General features: G+C 52.2%; 2 protein-coding genes across 2 annotated transcripts; both read left to right on the top strand.

The window, feature by feature from the left end:
- Positions 1–1,450: 1,450 nt before the first annotated feature.
- V8C40DRAFT_272990 (putative ubiquitin-specific protease UBP12) lies at positions 1,451–6,113 on the top strand (the record flags this gene model as incomplete). The annotated part of the gene is made up of 4 exons (XM_083220420.1): positions 1,451–1,691; positions 1,812–4,525; positions 4,629–5,385; positions 5,446–6,113. 4 exons carry the CDS (start codon positions 1,451–1,453, stop codon positions 6,111–6,113), a joined length of 4,380 nt encoding a protein of 1,459 aa, XP_083077041.1.
- Positions 6,114–15,164: 9,051 nt separating this feature from the next.
- On the top strand, positions 15,165–18,060 carry V8C40DRAFT_262546 (3',5'-cyclic-nucleotide phosphodiesterase PDE2; the record flags this gene model as incomplete). Its single annotated transcript, XM_083219372.1, has 4 exons — positions 15,165–15,336; positions 15,414–16,226; positions 16,345–16,925; positions 17,095–18,060. 4 exons carry the CDS (start codon positions 15,165–15,167, stop codon positions 18,058–18,060), a joined length of 2,532 nt encoding a protein of 843 aa, XP_083077040.1.
- Positions 18,061–19,657: the final 1,597 nt, after the last annotated feature.

Raw genomic sequence — 19,657 nt, 5'->3', positions numbered from 1 at the left:
TCACTAGTATGAATTCCATGTGTAACTTTTCCAATGTTGTCTTTTTTTGCTTCGTTCTACGTCTGGCGGCTATGAGTATCGTATTCTGCAGCTGTCACAGCTACAACCACAACAAATCCAAGCTGGAATCGTCCAGACCATCAGCGACATTGACTCAATTTCTGCCTTTCCCATAATCAGTGCCTCTGCTTTTTCATTAATACCCTGGCCATCATCTTTTGCATTCACAGCTGAGCCAACACTCTCTAGTGGTTCGCGGCTGGGTTACATAAAACGGGGCCCTAACCAGATCCCGCTGTTCCTCTTTCGCTTCGCTCAATTTTTTTTTCTTTCCTCTTCCTTCTTCGATTCACTTCTAGGTATTATTCCTTCGCCCTCCTTTTGTTTCTGTTTTTGGCCTGATTCACCTGCTAAAGCGGCACAACCTGCAGGCACGCGCAGGCATACGTACCCATACGTATTGATCCTTTTTTTTGGCTGTCTGCCTGTCACCTCTCGCCAGGCACAGGCCACGGATTTACAGGCACTCCCACAGGTAGGTCAGGCACCGCGGCACAAGACACTGCGCTATTCCCGGTCCAGCACCCACCAGCTCATGCTGTGTTGCATCAAGTGTCGGATCGGGTACATTTGCATCGAGTATTCGCCGGAGTATTTATTGTGTTCAGTTCTGCCGTTGCTCTGCCCAGCTGCCCTTGCGCTGCTCCCGGCACTGTACTCGCAGATACCCCGGCGGTACTTGTGCTGTGACGTCTTTGCCCCTTCGAGCCGCTGGGAAAAAAAAGTCCAGAAATAGCTGACAAGACGCCCCACACAGCCCGTCAAACACCGCCTCTACTCGCACGAAACAACGCCGCCCGCCTCCACTGCCCCGATGTCCGGTGGCCCTGCTTCCAGTCTTCTGTCTGGCTGATTCTGTCAACCCCTCGAAGGCGACGGTCTGCTGTGTCCTGTGTCTAGATGCAAGGCCTTCCCATTCGCCTCCCTCGACCACTCGCTTTCCCCGTTTCCCCCAGAGCTGCCCGGGCAGCTCACTGTCAAGACGTCTTCCTCAAAGAAGAGAAAGCTTGCCCGTCCCTTGACGCTCGATCTTGACGACCCGACCTCTCCATCACCAGACACCGCCATCCCCTCGTGCGAGCCCGACGACGACGCCGCCCTCTCCTTTTCCGCCACGCCCATAGCCTCCGGGCTTGAAGCGCCGCTCTACGTCCGTGCCGGTTCCATCACTGCCTCCAGCGTGCCCCCGCGCCTTCAGACCCAGGCCCAAGCCCACGTCAACTCGTCTCTCGTCTCTGCCGACTACGCCTCGTCCGTTGCCTCGTCCCCCGGCGCGTCCTTCTATCACGAAACTTCCATCGATAGTAGCGAAAGAGGAGGAGACGACGCCGCTTCCGTGCAAGCCTACGCCAGGAGCCAGTCACCGTTTCTCATCTCCAAGAGGGCTATCATGAACGGAGATGCTGAGCTGCCCCAACGTTCATCCTCTCCGCTAAAACGACGAGCCTCCAGCATGGATCCCGAAACCATCCCGGACAAGAACATCGATGCTGCCAGCAGCATTGGGGACGTGGAGATGGCATCCTCCGCCAACCCCTCGGCGGAGCTGCCCCGCGCCATGAGCGTTGACGTTGTTGAAGTCACGGATTCAGAACCGCTGACCAACGGTACCGATACCTCTACTGTTCAATGTAAGTTGTAGTATACTCTCAACTAGAAAATTTCCACAAAAACGACAAAATTTGTTTTTGAGAAGGGAAATACTGCACGTTGCACGGTTACTAACGCCTACCTTTTTTCCCCCATTATAGCTGCCCCTCCCCCACTCATTGAGCAGGTCAAGATAATTGAAATGCTACTCAAGGCTTCAGCAGAAAAGCTGCCAAAGGAGGGTGATAAAGCCTATCTCGTATCGCGTACATGGGTGGACAAGGCCTTGTCATTACGCTCGGGCAAGGCGGACACGTCCGAAGTGTCATTGGGCCCAGTCGACAACTCGGATATCATCGAGCAAGTCATTCAAGAGCCTGGCCGTGAAGATTTCGTTCGCCTCAAGCCTGGTCTTGATCAACAATCATTCGAACTCTTCCCCGAAGATGCCTGGAGTATGGTCATGGAGTGGTATGGCATCGAAGAGGGGCAAAAACCTATCGTCCGAACGGCTATCAATACCGCAGTCGATGCTTCATCTCCGACCGAAGTTGTCTATGAGCTTCACCCCCCTATTTTCCGTGTGCATCGCCTGTGGTCTGAGCTCAGCCCGCTACCAATCGAGCAGTCGCTCAAAGCCGAGAATCCCCCTCCTCTGGCTCTGGCCAGAAGCCGCAAATATCATGCCCAGACATTTATTAAGGATATTAAACGGCTTGCCGGCATTCCACTCGACCGCAAGATTCGACTTTTCGTGGTGAACACGGAGCAGCTCGGAGCGAGCAATGCCCAACCTCCGGCTGCCCTAACAACGCCGCCCGATTCTCCTGGTCGCGATCAAGCTGCGGAAGGCGCGGCAAATTCTTCATGGTCACATTTGCTCCTTGACGTTCCTTCGTTCGCGAGCGTCCAGAATGCCAGACGGAAAGCAAGCCTTGAAGATCAAACCGTAAACTCCAACTATAATGGCTCCGCCTCGATTCAGCTCTTCGATCTAGTGACCGATGAGACCCTTGTTGTTGATGAATTGGTTGATAAGAACCTCTGGGTGAGCACCTGCACAAGTCGGTCACTCGAAAAGGCAATTCCCACGCGAACCAACAACACCGCGTTGTCCAAGAGTTTGAGCAACCGGAGCAGCCCCAGCTCATCAGACGGGCCCGCCACTCGTGGCAGGATGCAGAAGAAGAAAAACGGTCGGAGCCTTGGCGCTGTAGGCTTGCAGAATCTCGGAAACACTTGCTACATGAACTCGGCGTTGCAGTGCCTCCGTGCCATAGAAGAATTGTCCAAATATTTCATGACAGGGACTTTCTCTACCGAACTCAACAAGACCAATCCACTAGGCTATAACGGAAGAGTCGCTATGGCTTACAACGGGCTGTTGAAAGATATCTATGACGAGGGCAGGGGCTCTGTAGTCCCCAGAGATTTCAAGAGCACTGTTGGTCGCGTTCGATCCACCTTTGCTGGTTGGGGCCAGCAAGACTCGCAGGAATTTCTCGGATTCCTTCTCGATGCCCTCCAGGAAGACCTCAGTCGCATCAAGAATAAGCCATACATTGAGAAGCCAGATTCTACGGATGACATGATCAACAACCCAGCGGCAATCAAGGAGATGGCAGACAAAGTATGGGATATTACCAAAAGACGAGACGACTCCGTTATTTTCGACCTGTTTACTGGAATGTACAAGTCGACCCTCAAGTGTCCCGTGTGCAGTAAAATTAGCATCACATTCGACCCCTTCAACAACTTGACGCTACCCTTGCCCGTTGAGAACATGTGGGCCAAGACTGTTACATTTTTCCCTCTTAATGACGTTCCCGTTAAGTTCGAGATTGAGTTGTCCAAGCATAGCTCGATTGAGACTCTCAAGTCTTTCTTGTCAATTCGCACAGGTGTACCGGTGAATCGTCTGATGGGTGCCGAAGAGTTTAAGGACAAGTTCTTCAAAATCTACGAGAATAGCGGAGACGTCTCAGAGGAGATAGGCACTTCCGACGTTGCAACCTTCCACGAGTTGGAGGCTGTGCCTACCAATTGGCCGGCCAAGGGCTATCAAAAGAAGCCTCGTTCAATGTTGGATCTCGACGACACTCCACCTGAAACCACTGATGAATGGGATGACCCCAGGTATGAGAGAATGGTGGTGCCAGTTCTCCACCGACGACCACAAAGCTCCAGCAAAGTGACTGAAGGCACCTCTCCTCCGCACTTCATCATCTTGACAAGAGAAGAAGCGTCAAACTATGAAATTATCAAGCGCAAGGTATTGGAGAGAGTGGCAACCTTCTCGACCTGGTCAAAGTTCCACCAGCAGCCAAGCACTGAAGGCTCAGACGCGGCCGAGGCTGACATGGTTATCACTACTGCATCTGACGCCGACTCTTCTGCAGACACTAAGGTTGTTGCAAAATCTGTCGAGGGAGAAGATGACATGGTCGACGTGACCATGAAGGACGCCCAGACCAATGCTAATGCCATGCCTCCTCCTGAGCTACCTCTGCCTAACCAGCCACAGATTCTTCGTCAGTTCAATACTCAGCGTCCCAAGTTTGTCCAACCAGGCGAGTTCCTTGAGCCGGAACTCCAGACCCTCTTTGAGTTCAGCTACTTTGCCGCCACGGCAGATGGCCCTGTTCCAACCGGTTGGTCGAACGTTGATAACAATAGAACTCTCCCAAAGCTCGCGGATCGTATCCCAGAACCACCCATTAAGGAGGATGAGGACCAGGCAAGCCCCGAGAGCTGGAACAGCACAGCTTCTGGCAACGAGGAAAGCAGTAACGAGGATGAGAGCCCTCAGCAGGAGTCTGTACAGACACGCATGGCGGACGAGTCTGATGAAGAGGATTTGCCTCACGGCGCCCGGGTAAGTTTCTTTCCCCTACTTACATCTTCGTAGCTTTCAACCTGATTCCCCTTTCATATATCCCTTGAGTGATGACTTTGCTGACTTGTGTCGATACATATAGCAATTGGCTCAAACTCGTGGGAACCGACCACCCGCTCAGAAGATCGCCGGTGGACGAAAGAAGTTTAAGAATCATAAAACATATGGTAAAAAGGGCAACAAGCGTCGCGACAAGCAAATGCGGGCTGGTAAGCACGCGCAGCGCTCACCAGTCGTCGATTCCGAGCCGACACCCCCAGCAGTTGCTGACGGTGGTCCATTAATTCGACTTCAAGAGGGCCTTGTAGTGGATTGGACTGAGGAGGGCTGGGAGACGGTGTTTGGCTACACTGGAAAGAAGCAGGATGCAAGTCAGGGAGCTAAGACCTTTGTCGATCTTGAAACCGTCAATGACCCTGCCCTTAAGATCAACCAGAGGCGGCGCCAACATCGTAGGTCCCGAGGCATCACCCTAGAGGAGTGTTTGGACGAGTTTGAAAGAGCCGAGGTTTTGTCGGAGCAAGACATGTGGTATTGCCCGCGATGCAAAGAACACCGAAGAGCCAGCAAGAAATTCGATCTCTGGAAGACGCCAGACTACTTGATTTGCCACCTGAAGCGCTTCAGCAGCTCCGGATGGCGACGAGACAAATTGGATGTTCTAGTTGACTTCCCCATTGAGGGGCTCGACCTCTCCTCGAGAGTCATTCAAAAAGAAGACGGAAAGGAAGAGATATACGACCTGATTGGCGTTGATGACCACTACGGAGGGCTGGGCGGAGGTCACTACACCGCGTATGCGAAGAACTTTGTCGATGGGCGGTGGTATAATTACAATGGTAAGTCTCGGTTCTCGGAGTGTGAAAATAAGATGGACAAGGGCTAATACTTGACATTAGATTCTTCCGTTTCAGCGGTTTCCGACCCTTCGTCGGTGGTGACGAGCGCAGCGTATCTACTTTTCTACCGTCGCCGGACCAGCGGCCACCTAGGTGGCCCACGATATGCTCAAATTTTTGAAAAGTACAACACGGATACGAGCGCCGACGACGAAGGCGAATCGGCCGACGACGACAGCCTTGGCCGAGGCTCGCCTTTGAAGGTTGGTGTTACTCATACCACAATCAAGTCTCTCTCCGATAGCCAAGACGGAACTCTTCCACCATATGAGGAGGCAATTCGTAGCATCGAGGATGAAGGTTTGGGTGCTTCAAGCAACTTCCAAGCAGCAGGCCCAAAATCTCTCGATATGACACAGAGTTGGAGTTTTAGCGGGCTCGATAACAGTGGAGCAGAGAGATCTACAGCCGCCGAGTATGCCAGCGATGACGCACAATTCGACTCATCTGGCGATGAGCGGAGCGGCTCTAAGGGAGACTTGTTTGAAGCCGATGCTCACATGACATCGGCCGATTCTGCCAATGGAATTGTGGACGGAGAAGCACCATCCCCTGCGGACGCCCACGAAGATGTCCTGACGGTGCCTACGGGGCCTCCCAGCGGCGACGATGAAGACGAAGTTGCCGAAATCCACCTGGAGGGCGACAACGCCGCCAAGACTGAGTGAAATGATGACATAACGAAGAGTTGGTGGATGAAAACATGAGATATGAATACGGTTTAAACGACTATGGCGCGTACATACGTAGACATTTTGTGTGAACCGTGGCTAAATGTGAGATGACTATGGTCAACAGGATGAAGAGAAGAAGAAAAGGGAGCGGGGACGGTATACACATGCACGCACACAACCACACACACATGCTGGATGTGCAGATAGAACTTAGATGACGATGATCCCTCTTGAGACCGGACAAGACGGGACGGCATTTGCCGCATGAATTGACGATTATATGTACATAGTATGCATTACGATGGCTTTAAACCGGGGATGGAGGGCAAAGGGTGTCATCGCATGCTCAGTGCATTGCATTACCACTTTGGCACATAGTGGTGGCCATTGTACTTAGACACAAGTACTTGATATTACAGTGACTTGATAACTGGGAAGGGATCCACCACTTTTTTAATCCCGTCGTGAACTTTTCTACCGTCCCATTGTAGCTGTCGTCACAAATGATGTATCATATGCCTTGGCTATGTGGATAGGATATGTTGTGCGGGTTCTGGTGGGCGATCTGGGGAAGAGGCGGCAGGGATTGGAAAGCGGATGAAGCAAGAATTAGCGAGCATGCGTAGAATATAGCAGTAGTAACTGAAATGAGTGTTAACAGTCTAGATGGAGAGTTTTTTCCTTCCTGGAGCAGTGTCTGTGGTGTGATATCCTGGGTTATCGTTCATGTTCCCCAAATACTTTTACGCCAGCCATGCACCTCAGTGTAGGGCCACTACAGCTTCTCACCTGCGCTCCACTAATATGCATTTCAGCTCTGTTGAAGCAGATGTTTGTAACTCGAAGAAGGCGGCTAACGGAACCCAACAGGACTCAACTCAGCGCAGCCTAACTTGGGGAGATGCCATAGAGCTACACATATAAGTATTAATAGTTGCTGAGCGTCCAGTTCATGAAAGATAATACCGCATTTAACGACACCATATTCGCAGGCTCTTTATTTTCCAGCTTTCCAACCTCAACAGAAAAATGCCGTCTACAATCCCGTACGATCCTAGCCTTGTGATGGGCCTACATGCAGTAGTCCCCGAGAACGTCGAAGAAGCCGATAAAAACGCCGTTCAGCAAACTGAAAATGAAGAACACGATAAGAAACCAACGTCCTCTGACTCGGGTTCGTGCTTGATTCCCCGCCGCGATATCTTACGTGACATATATGGAGCTGTGTCTGATTTAAGGCCACTCCATATCGGAGATCCATCAGCTAATGCCGAATTCAGAACAGGAGAAACCCGACAATCAGCAGTAAAAGGATGTAGGGCTTTGCTAGCTTGCGGCATCTGACAATGGGAAAATCGATGGGGGGAATGACCGAGAGTCTGGGCCTCTGGGGGGGAGAGTGGCATGCTTCAGCCTCATCAACAGGTCTATAGCCCGAAAGAGAATTCAGCTTCGGACTACTCCGAGAGCTGTTGATGATATGGTATTTCAAAGCTTAAATACTCATCACACGCCCTGTAAGATGCGAGGAGAAGCTCTAATCCAAACAATACCTGGACACTACACGTATTCTTGCTTCAGTTCATAGGTACTATACTACTAAGCTTCGCAATCGAATGTGTAATAATATAGATGGCGATCAATATGATGCAAGTGATCAAGCCAGCGTGGATCTACGAGAACTTAGAGCCATAGATGCGAACGAAAAGGGTAAAATGATAGAGATGATTAGCCAACATTGCTAGTTTGGATGATTTCAAATCAATGGCGTTTGGTGGGCAAATCGTGTATGTAGGGTAAGACGGATAGAAACGACTCCCTGTGGCATGATTGCACGATTCAGTGCACTTCTACTTTGGTTTCACTCATTCATTCTTTTTGGGAACGCGATATTAATTTTGTAGCATATGTACTCGTTCGTGTAATACTCTCGAGAGTATCTATGAGGGGTTGTAGTCAACTGAACAAGCGAGCTTCAAAGGCCTATTCTTATCCTCCCCCTTGTTTCATTACAAGCAAGAAGCTTGTCTAGGATTAGAAGGCTGCGAAAATAGGTTATCGCGTTTCGGAGATGGATCGGATTTGGAGAAGGAGGGGGGAGATCGACTGGGGCTTTTGCCCAGAACGATTTGGAAGAAAAAGAACAAAGTGCCTAGTCTAGATGGATTAGTAGATGGTGGATCAGCAAAAGAGAAAGACAGAGGAGAAGAACCGCCGGCTTCATTTGCGGGCGCTGTATGGGGCCCTGGATGGATTTTCCAGTTTTGGAGGGATTTGAAGGGGACCTTAGCAAGCGCGGCTCGTTTAGACGTTGGGTCGCACTTTTGAAGCGGGCTATTTTGGACACGGAGAAAGAGGGAAAAGGGGAAAGGTGGGATGGTGCAAGTTAATGCCGAGGGAGATTGATTGAATTGGTGATAAGCGAGCACTTTGGGGAATTTGCATCCCTGGTGAAAATGGGGGGAGAAGCCACAAAAAAAGCATGTGGTTTTCGCCTGTCTTGTGCGTTGAAGTCAAGGGAGTAAGTAATACAGGCTTCATGGCCTCTCCGGCGCGAACACGATAAGAGCAACGCCCGGGTATGAGTAACGTGTCAGCCCATTGCGTTTTGAGTCTGGGAGGTATTTCTCGAATTTTCAGATTTCAGATTTCTAAGACTTCAGACTGAGACTTGAGTCCATGTAGCCAAAAAAGCGTGCAGATGGTATGCATTTCGTGGACCGCTGTGAGTGGCTGCATCTATGTAAACGAACATTCTACCGCTGCTAGCTACATACGAGTACTGTAGTAGTGCTACCGTACAAGCACTCGCTCGTTTTACAAGGGAATCAATCATACGCTGATGAATAGCCTCGCAAGGATTGGCCTACACCGGCCACGCGATGCAGGGCGAACATGCAAGGGAAAGCGCTCTACAGTAGCTTTGCCACATCAGAGCACAAGAAATCCAGAATGACGATATAGAAACTGGCGCCATCAGATTTTGGAAGGGGGGCAAAAAGAATGCAAGGGAAAGTCCGGAGCCGGGCCTCAGAAAGCAGGGCCACGGAAGTTGGGAAAAAGATTGCGGAGTACAGTATGCAATCAAGTTGGTTTTAGTAAGGGCACTGCAATGGAACCTCTTTTTTTTCTTCGAAAATGGGGGCCCCTCCCCGATTTTTGGATGGACGGGCTTCTCCGTGGTCCGGCGACAGAATTACGAATCAGGGCAAGGGCTGCGTCTCTCTCTGTCTGCGCGCTGCACGAGCTGAGTGAGGGTTTGATAATAGGGACGTGTAATGGGAATCGGGTACTAATCGATGAGCGCGTAAGGAGTAGACGCGAAGATGAATTAGAATAGAAAGAAGGGGGAAGAAAAAATCCCGAACACCCGGGATCAGGGTGATAAGCGTGGAAGAGAGTGCAGATATAAGGTGATGACAAGTAAAAAAATCCCAAGACAATGGTCATACGGCAGATGCGACGAAGCTTGTGAAATTCAAATTCAAAAAAGAGGCTGCGAGTAGAAAATCACAGTTTCACAGTTAAAAAGAACATATAAAGGCGAAAATAATACAGGTCAAACACAAAAAAGAAGCCAATCCTGTAACTCTACCAACATGGCAATCGTCGAAAATGCTCGGATGGCAGGCGTCCCGAACAGAAAAGGGAATCGAATGGGATTCTAGCCAGCCGAGGGATCCTTGACTAGAGGGTAAGCCGGTGGAGCCTCGCAGTCGGGTTTAAGATGAAGTGCGGCGCTCGGACCACGCAATCAAGAAAGAAAAACTCTTCTAGAATGGCGCTAGAAGGCTAGAAGCCCAAGGAGGGTCCTTGTCTGTCTCATTCCAGGCATCAGCCACACTAGAAAAGAAAGGACACGAAGAAGAAGACTGTAAGATGGGATGAGGTCAACAGAACAGAACAGTATAACAAGTGTCTGTTCGTAAATACAGAGTATTATAGAGAGGAATCTACTGTAGCACAAATACTAATTGAATGGACAGATGCATAGATACCGTATGTTATGTGGTACAGTAGAGAGTCCCCCTTGATTTGTTCGGCACGCGCCGGGCTGCCTGGAATGGGCTGAGCTGGCCCTTCTAGTCCGTTGGGTGTCGCTGCGACTGCGACTGCGCCTAACCAAGAGCAAACAAGCAAATCACAAATAAGGGCGCGGGATATTAAAATCGAACTAGTAGGGCTGTTCGTCTCCCGCGAATCTGCGTCCCAACGGTGAGGCTGGGCCACTGGGCTGGGCGGTTAGCACTGCCGTGATTCGGAGATGCGGCTCATCCACTGTCTTTGTCTGTGTCAGTGTCTCACTTTTGTCCCTTCCTTTCCTTCTTTCTCGCGACCTTTTCCGTGGCGTCACGGTGACAGACTTGCTGACGTAGAAAAAAGGGTCAAAGGCCCATGGACTGGACAATTGTCCGTCTGTCCCTTGCAAGACATCGGGGGTGGCTGGAGCTGGACAGTGCGACAGCTAGGTACACGATGATTCCTGACAGGGGCTCTGCTCGGTATTGTTGGGTGTTTTTTGTTGCTCTGCCTGATTGGCCTTTTTGCTCTCTTTTTCTGGTTTCCTGCCCGTCAGCTTTCATCATCCCAGCAAACAACGTGCTCTGCTGATCGTGGGCCCTTAGGCAAACAGTCAGAGCATGACGCGCGCTGGGGAGGATCAGCCTCCGAAGCCCTCGTGCTTGTTAGGCTGGCTCTCCTAGGACACTCTCATGTGTCCTAACAAATACTGTAATCCTTACTGTACCCGCGAAATCCCTGTCTCGCCATTCATCCCCGAGCACGGAGGGCACGGCTTTCTGACGCGAAGCTCCTATTCCTGTAGCGTGTATTATACGGTCGTAGTACCGTACCGTACTCACGGGCCTCACGCCTTCGGACTCTAGGATAAAAGTGTAGAAGGAAGCGAGACCGAGCTCCCCGAGCGCCCTAGCTGAAAGGGCTTGCGCGTTTCATCGTCTCCACGATTCGGCTCTAAAGATAGGTAACATGAGTGAAGCTGGCTGTCCGTGCTACGGGCCTCCGCCCTCCGTACCGAACGGACAAGCCGTCGACTCGATCCATCGTTCGATGGCCCTCCGGCTCTTTTCGGAGCCCACGAGTCAACCAACCCGCCAGAAACTGCGCCTTTGACGTACTCATACCCTATATTTTTCTTACTCTTTCGTTCAAGGTCCTCTTTTGTGTCCTTATTTTTTTCCTTTTCGAGATAAAGCGCGATCCCTTGTGTACCCTGTTTGGCTTCGTCCTCGTGCTTGCTGAGCCCATTTTCAACCCCCCTCTTATTCCTCAAACATGATCCCCTGCAGTTTGCTGCGAGCTGAAAGACTGCAGATCCACAGACCTCAGTGCCCTGGCTGGTTGTTGCCATAATAACCGCGGCCTAGTCGAAATCCCATCATCTCCACCCTGGGCTGCGCTGCCCCTGCAAAACTGGGCTGCAAGCTGGACAAGAGTGAGGAAGCTTGGGCAGGCATTCCAGGGATTGTCCTTACAGTACCTGTATGTATACGAGTACCTGGACCTGGAAGTCCCAAATGCAGGAGACGACTTTCTGGTTGGTGTACTCGTAGTTCGTAGTGCAGGACACGCATGTTGTCAGCGGCTGATTTTTTCCATCGTTCCGTTTCTACGGATATTGCCATCATCGGGCCGGCCGAGATCCGTCTAATACGGAATGCGGCAAAGTCAAGCGAGCGGCTGAGGCTGAGTATTGATCAAGACTCGAGCATAGCATCTTCATGTTCCTTCTTGTCCCTTGATGTCTGCCCTCCCCTCTTCCTTGCCGTCTCCAAGCAGGTACATGCTCTCGTACCGGGCTCTTTTATCTCTCCACAAAACGACCAATCACGACACTTGCTAGCGGCCATGGTGCTGCGTGCTTGCATGGTCTAGCGCAATGTGCCTGTTTTGGATGATGCGAATAGATTGCCGCGACCGCAAGCAAACCCGCGCGGTACAGTACAGGCAAATCCTCCTTGTGCAGTACCTGGTAATACCTACCCGCAGTATTATCCGGGAAGAGAGGGATAAAAGAGATAACCCTGAAGGGAAAAAAAGGAAAATGCATCAGTGCGGCCAAGGGCGCAGGGAAGCGATACGGAGAATATTATTTGCTGTGCGGCGCATGGGGCGGCACAGTGCGAGCGCAATCTGTTGCTCTGCTCTGAGTGGTGCAGCAAGCACGAGCTGGGATTCCTTCCAGCCGGGGGTGCTTTTGGTTTTTGCCGTGCCGTTGGGTTTGATTAGACTTGATTTATTGATTTTTTTCTTTTTCTTTTTCTTCTTTTCTTCTTTTTGAAAGTCTTGCCTAGTTCCAAAGTAACTAACACGTATACATTTTGATGTCTCAACAAAATAAAAACTTTCGCTCCAATCAGGCCATATTCCCGCATTCTCTCTCTCGTAATTCCAAGTCCTGTCGGCTGCCGCGGGCTGTGGTTGGCTGCATGCTCACCGGGTGGGACTGCAGCAGAGCCCAGTGCAAGGACCAGATTGTTAGACTCCCCCCAAGCCCCCCCTCGCCAGAAAATTCGTTGCAGCCTTCTTTTTCTTCATGGAAGACTTCCATGGCTTGAGTCAATCTGGGCTCGTACATTAGTGGTCCGTCTGGCACGCTGCACCTGCATGCATGCACCAGCACCTCCGCACTGGCAGCGCGACTCGACCACTCAGCGCTCGCCGATGTGCGCTTTGCATCACTGGCAACAGCTAAGAGCTGCCTCATCCTGGACGCTGGAGCTACCCTGGCCCGACCTACGTGTTCGAGTACTGGTACTTGCGCCGGCAGGGAGGGGATCCGACGACGACTTGTGCGCACTCGAAGCAATTGGCGCTGTCCAAGGCTTTCCAAGTGCCATTACTCGTAGCTGCTTGGAGACATGTAGGGCTGCTCGCCGGGACGACAAGTACATGTACATTTGCTGGCCAACGAGCACGGGCGGCTTACTTGCAGTGACGCGACTGACAGCTTGGATGGATGGAGAGTTTCCATCCAACAGAACCTAACCTGAACCTTACATGTGAGTGAGTGCGAGTACGGTACGGCAGTCTTGGTACCTCGCTGCACCCGGGATGCATGTACATACGTGACTTGTCGCCCGTTGAACTGATTGGATCACGACATGGGATAGCAGCATAATCCATCAATTTGATGTACGTGTACAGTACCGGACAGGACAGAACAGGCACAGACAGACAGATGCAGGCGCATTACATTAGGCACATGTAGGGAGTTCGAGTACTCGTAATATTACGGAGCACTGTATGAGTTGAGTGCAGGTGTGAGTGTGAGTACTCGTACATGTACAGCAGAGACGGGAGATATGGGTACAGCCCGCAAAGTACTGGGCTGGGAACAAAGCTGCACGGAATAGGGCTCGGCACCCGACCTGGCCTTATATCGATGCCTTTTCCTCCTGTTCCCTCCCGTCCCCATTGGCGTTGCCCCGATTACCTGCCTCAACTCATCGCCAGCCATCACCAGCATCCAACGGCTGTCGAGCCATGGCGTCGTCGAGCAGCTTCCCTTGCACATGATCCTCGCCTGCCTCGATCAGCAGCCCAGCTTCGTCTCGCTTCGCTTGACTTCACTCCTCCTTGCCTCGACTGGCTTTGCCCTACATCGACGTACCTTGCGATTTTTGTCTTGTCTCTCCTGCCTACCTAACCTAACCTACTATCCTTGACTCTATTTTGCGCCGTCTCGTCTTACGCTGCCACCCCCTCGCTCCAAAAGCAAATCCAAAAGCAGACACAGACCCAACGCCCTCCCTCGCCCTCAGTCGCAGCGCGCGTGTTGGCGATTGATCCCATCAAATTGATTGCCAAACTCGCTTCGCCCTTGGCTCGCCTGCCAGTCGCAAACTCGATCCGTCTTCGCTTGTGCCAATTGTGCCTTTGTCGCTCTGCTGCATCTCCTCGCGCCGATCCTTCTCGCACGGCTGACGTCTTGCCCCTCCGCCAGACTTCGACACTAGCAGCCCAAGCCTGCATCTTGCGCCCCCCCAGTCGTGCCCAGAATCTTTCCGGCGACAAAGACGTCTACCAGGCCTTGCAGGGCGAGACACGAACTAGAAGCGCCGCTAGACGCTCGCTGCTCTCCACTGCTGCGTCCGCTAGGCCCAGCGCTCCAGCAGCCCGCACGCACCGGGCCAAGCAACATTGAACCACAGCAGCCACATCCCGCCACCGCGCACCATCTGACTCCCCGGGGCTTCAGTGCCATCCCCCCCAAGGGCCCCCCAAAGAGGCCCCAGAGGCACCTAAAGCACCCAGACGACCCCCCTCTGGACCCGCCCGCGTGCGCCAAGCGTCTAAGACTCAAGAGCCACCCTTCTTGTGCGACTCCAGAAGTCGCCTTCGACTCTTCTCTGCTTGTTCCGCGAGCTGCGGCTGCGTCTTGCGTCCTTGGACCAACTACCGTCTAATTTTCCTTTGCTGTCACTTATCCTACCATTCAAGACTTTGTCCCAAAACCTGTCCGGACACACACTTTGCTGTTGTGTGTGCCTGCAGGGAGCACCCTCTCTTGTTCTCGATTTTTTCCCTTTTCTTCCCTTTTAAATCTAACCCTCTTGTCGTCGCCGGAATCAACTCGACGGATGCTCCTCATTCCGCGTCGCCGCCGCCATTGACTTTCTTCGACTCGTTCCTTATCCTCCTTTGCCAATTTTTCTAGGCGCTTCCTCTGAGCAAGTGTCCCGCCTTCATCGTCGCCTCGGCCGCCCTGTCGCATCACCCATCACAACAACGCCTTTCCTTTTGATTTTTCTCCCTTTCGAAACCTGCGCGCGCCCGAAACGCACCAAAGCTCTAGCTTCACTCCTCTTCTTCTACCAATTCTTCCCGTGTGCGGCCTTTGACTCGCTGCTCGCTCCACGCTCCTCCTTGACGCTGGCTGAACAAAGGTCGAAATCTCCGAGACACCCTCAGCTCGAATTGTCCAGTCGCCTTGTGCCTCCCATATAGCCTTGCGCGCAGTAATCCTTGCCCGTGTGGTCAACGTGCTCCAGTCGCGAGACTGGTAGCCTTCCGTTGCCCACCATGGATAGTCTCGCATGCCATGTCATTTACGTCAATCGCAGCGTTGGAGAGGCCCGGCTGCTGCGCGCCATACCTGACGATTCCGCGGCCTCGCCGACAGGCGCTACCCCCGATTGGAGGCGCGATCGCGTTCGAGAACTCGTCCAGCCTCTCCTCGACACATTTGGTGACGGTTTGTCTTTTCTCTTCTTCTTCTCTTTCCCTCGGCCATCCGTCGCTCCTTGCTGACCAACGATACCGCGCATATAGTTCATGTCTGTGCCACCGGCGCCGCCTGCATGGACAAGTTGATGCAGCTTCACGAAGCCGGGTCCATGATGGACATGACACCAACCATGGTTCTTCTAGACACGCCCCATGATGAATGGATACCCGAGTCCTATTCCAACCCAAACTCTTCCTCTCCCGATCCCAATTTTATCAACCGCGACGCCGAGATTCATACACCTGACGAGAACCTCTACGGCCTGACGCTCCTCCAGAGGCTCATCACCGAGGCCCACCTGCGAAGCATTTCCAAGCTCGTCGTCCCCATCCCCATCATCAGCTATCCAGAGACTCGCGAACAGATGACCGACGGCACGACCGAGCCCTTGCCGGCTCAACCCGTCAGTCGTAAGCTCATAAGGAGGTGCTTGGACCTTGGCGCCGTCGACGTGATAATCAGCCCCCTGGGCCCTAAGTGTATCGCAACGCTGGAAATATGCGCTTATAAGGCCCATAGGGACGCCGCTAGGGACCAGCAGGCAATGATGGAGATTACAAAGGGCCGCAAGCGATCATGGGTTGGCGTCAACGACCAGAAGCCCTTTGCCTACCTCCGAGAGGCAATGGTCTCTGGCCTCATGAAAGGAATCTGTCGTCTGTCTCCTGAAGACGACAACATTGCCGGTGCCCACATTGCCGTTTCGTCTGAGCGCCAAGCCATCATTGCCGAAGCCGTCGGGCGCTGGCATTTCGATGCCCACGAATTCTCCGACGACGAGCTGCTGGTGGCTGCGATGCAGATGTTTAAACATGCCCTGACCTCCCCGGAACTCGAGAGGTGGCGGATACCAGCAGGTGAGTGTGCGCAAGTGAGCCCGTCTTTCCCCGGCGGTGCTAAGACAATAAGCAACATCCCCCCCTCCTTGACAATGCCTGCATCCGTTCAGCCGCTGGAATTGATCCTGACCAATAGTCTCAGACCAGCTCATTAGCTTCCTTGTCGCATGCCGTGCTGCATACAATAGCTTTGTTCCCTACCATAATTTTCGTCACGTGGTGGACGTCCTTCAAGCGACGTTCAATTTCCTCGTCCACATTGGCGCGTTCCCTCCGTACCCGACATGGTCTCAGCCGAGATCCAAGGTGCAGAGATCGCCAATCGCCTCGCTCGTCAGCCCCTACGAAGCATTGACCCTTCTCGTCACAGCCATTGGCCACGACGTGGGCCACCCCGGAGTCAACAATGGCTTTCTCACCACCTTGAACGCCCCGCTAGCGCAGCTGTACAATGACCGATCTGTCCTAGAGTCGTTCCATTGCGCCGCCTTTTCGCAGATCCTTCGCAGGTATTGGCCTGCGGTGTTCGAAGACAGGAAGATGCGCGGCCTGATGATTAGCTCCATTTTGGCCACAGACATGGGTCTCCATTTTGACTACATGAAGAAGATGGCGACGCTGAAGGAGAATCCTGCAAACTGGAATGGGCGCCAAGTTGAAGATGCCAAGGTTCTCGCATGTTCGCTCCTTATTAAGTGCGCAGACATTAGCAACGTGGTATGTACTGTAACAAAATGGAGAAAGGAAGGGGAAGAGGAAAAGCCCACCCAAAGGAGTCCGATCTTTGACATTCTATCCTCTCCCTCTCCTTTCCCTTTTCCCTTTGCTTTCATCTTTCATCATGGGCTTCAGAACCATGTATCGAGCCTTACTGACTCCTTCATAGGCACGCCGTCAATCAACTGCACTGAAATGGATGCATATGCTCTCGGAGGAGTTTTCAAGACAAGCCTCAATGGAGGACGAACTCGAGATTAAGTCGTCTTTGATGTCCCCCCCGAAAAAGGACATTCTATCCCTGGCCAACGCCCAGATTGGGTTCATGAACATGTTCGCCATACCACTGTTCCAAGGCGTGGCTGAAATAATGCCAGGCATGGAATACGCCGTCAAGGAGCTTCACATCAACAAGAAATTCTTTGAAGAAAAGGTGAAGGAGGAACAGGTCAAGGCAGCGGAAGCGGCTAGCGAGAACGTCCGGCACCGGCGAACGAGAAGCTACCCGATCGAAAATGACAGCGAAATGAAGAACATTGAGATTTCGCCCGCACCGAGTCCCTCGACTGCCAAATCTGGTCACGACCCCCATACCCCTGTCGAGCACCCGGACGTCAATGGCATGGCCTTTGGAGTCCCTTCATCTTTTGACGCTGCGGATGGTGATCCTTTTACCTGCCACCGACCAGACGATTCTATCGAAGGCAAGTTGGTATCGACAAAACAGCGGACGAGCGAGACCACCGAAGGCAGTTTATCCGCTGGTTACCCCGCGGATTGGGCTTCACAAGCAGCGAGCACGGCCACTGGCAAGATGACTCTGTCACCCAGTACGCAGGGCACCAGCATCGTCAGCAACGAATCTGGAGAGCGAACCCTCAGCGTCCCTGCGTTTAACATGTCGCCTCTCAGCCTCAAGGGATCCCCAACGTCACCACGCCGAGAACGGGAACGAGAACGAGAACGAGAAATGGCGCAAGGAGACGAGGATTCGCACCTCGGAGGCAGCATAGGCAGAGCCGAAGGCAAGGCGCTTAAGAAACGGCCAAGCAGGTTTCGAATGAAAGACTTTCCCTTCTTTAAGAGGAGCAAGGGATCAAGTCCTCCATTCCCGACCGCTGACACGTCTGGTTGAAGGGCGTCAAGTTACCAATTTCTGTAACAGGCCGCAAGCAAACCAAAAGACACCGGAGAGACAACTTGCGACAAGGAAGCAATATACACCACTGCCACGCGGAACGAAAATCCCGCGACGCGGCTACGATTATGGCCCTATGATTTACGAATGCGATTGTGCGAATATAGCCCTTTTTATGCGGGTCACGGCCACGTTATGATGTGCCTTTTTCTTCACGGATCGCGGGAAATCATTCGGTCGGTTCATGGCGTTGGATCCTACAAGTCGGTCACATCTTGCCACTTTGATGTTGCACTATGATGCCTGCCGAATGGATTTGACGGGAAGACAAAATAATAGAAACACACATACCAAAAAAGTCCAACCTTGGGTTCCAGAACCCGGACGGAGAAAAAAACAACACACCCCCTTTTCCTTACATATAACCTGTATACCTAACACACTTATATATACTTGGGAGGGAGGGGAACGGCGATAAGTATATACCCTTGGGACTAGGCAGCCTAGGTCAGGATGTCGTGGGATTGACTCTTTCTTTTTACTTTCCTGTGTTACACTATTACTCTCACTACCTTTCCTTTCTCCTTCATCTCCTTCTTCTCCTTCAACCTCTTTTTTTTCTTTCTTTGCGTTTTCTTCTCTTCTTTTGGGTTCAGGGCTTGCTATGGTGTATCAAGACATGTATGAACAGGAGAGGAGGATTAAGACAACCGGGGAGGGCGTTATTACGGTACGATTGCATAGGACTCTAGAGAAAGGCTGCAAGGTTCGAGAGGGTAAATGGGGGAGCTCATGGTAGCAGAGACGAAGACACTGCATCCGTGTCTGGACTCCCAGAGGTGCACAGGCAACCACGTTTTGGTGCATAGCCCCGAGTTAAATACAGGTTACCCCGGCGAAAAGCGGGCATTTGAAGCTGATTCTGATTCTTGGCGATGGACGGCTCGATTGGCTTCGAGCGGAACAACGAAGTGATGCGGTCCTTGTCTTGTATGACTGCCCGGTTGCCCGATCCAGTCTGGCCGGGAGGCATGTTCTGTTCATCTCCCTGCATATCGGGCAAGTGGCCATTGTTGAAATAGATGATATCTAAAAAACATGAATTCATTCTTGTACTTGTACCTACCGAACCGTGCGTGCATGAAGGATTGGATAATGCGGTGGAGCGCTGCAGATGTGTGAAAACCGTAAACGTGAGGATGTACTTTGATCAACTGATTTGTCTTTGCATGGAGGAGAATATGGGTCTGTGAAGCATCAGCCGAGGCACGACCACAGCATACATCTGACATTCCAGGGGGGGGGGGGGAGAGTTGGAGCTGGGGTTCTGATTCATGGGCATCCCGTCCGCGGGAACTTGAGAATATCCGGGGCGTGGTTGAAGCTTCGAGAGGTGCATTAGCCTCTGGAGTTTTCTGGCACAAGGTTGTGGCGACCCCGCATTCCTCTTGGATCTGTTTCTGTCCAGCTGTGCATTAGGCCTGTGACTATCTGAGCTCCTTGTGGTGTATGCCGAGCTAGGGAGACGGCAGGTTTTCGTCTGGGAGCTGAACTTGTGGTTTGGGAAGAGGAGATATCGCTTGAATTTCTGGGG

This window comes from Trichoderma camerunense (genome assembly GCF_050948025.1).
Source record: "Trichoderma camerunense strain CBS 138272 chromosome Unknown V8C40scaffold_3, whole genome shotgun sequence".
Lineage (NCBI taxonomy): Eukaryota > Fungi > Ascomycota > Sordariomycetes > Hypocreales > Hypocreaceae > Trichoderma > Trichoderma camerunense.
This window is presented reverse-complemented; position numbering and strand designations above follow the sequence as displayed.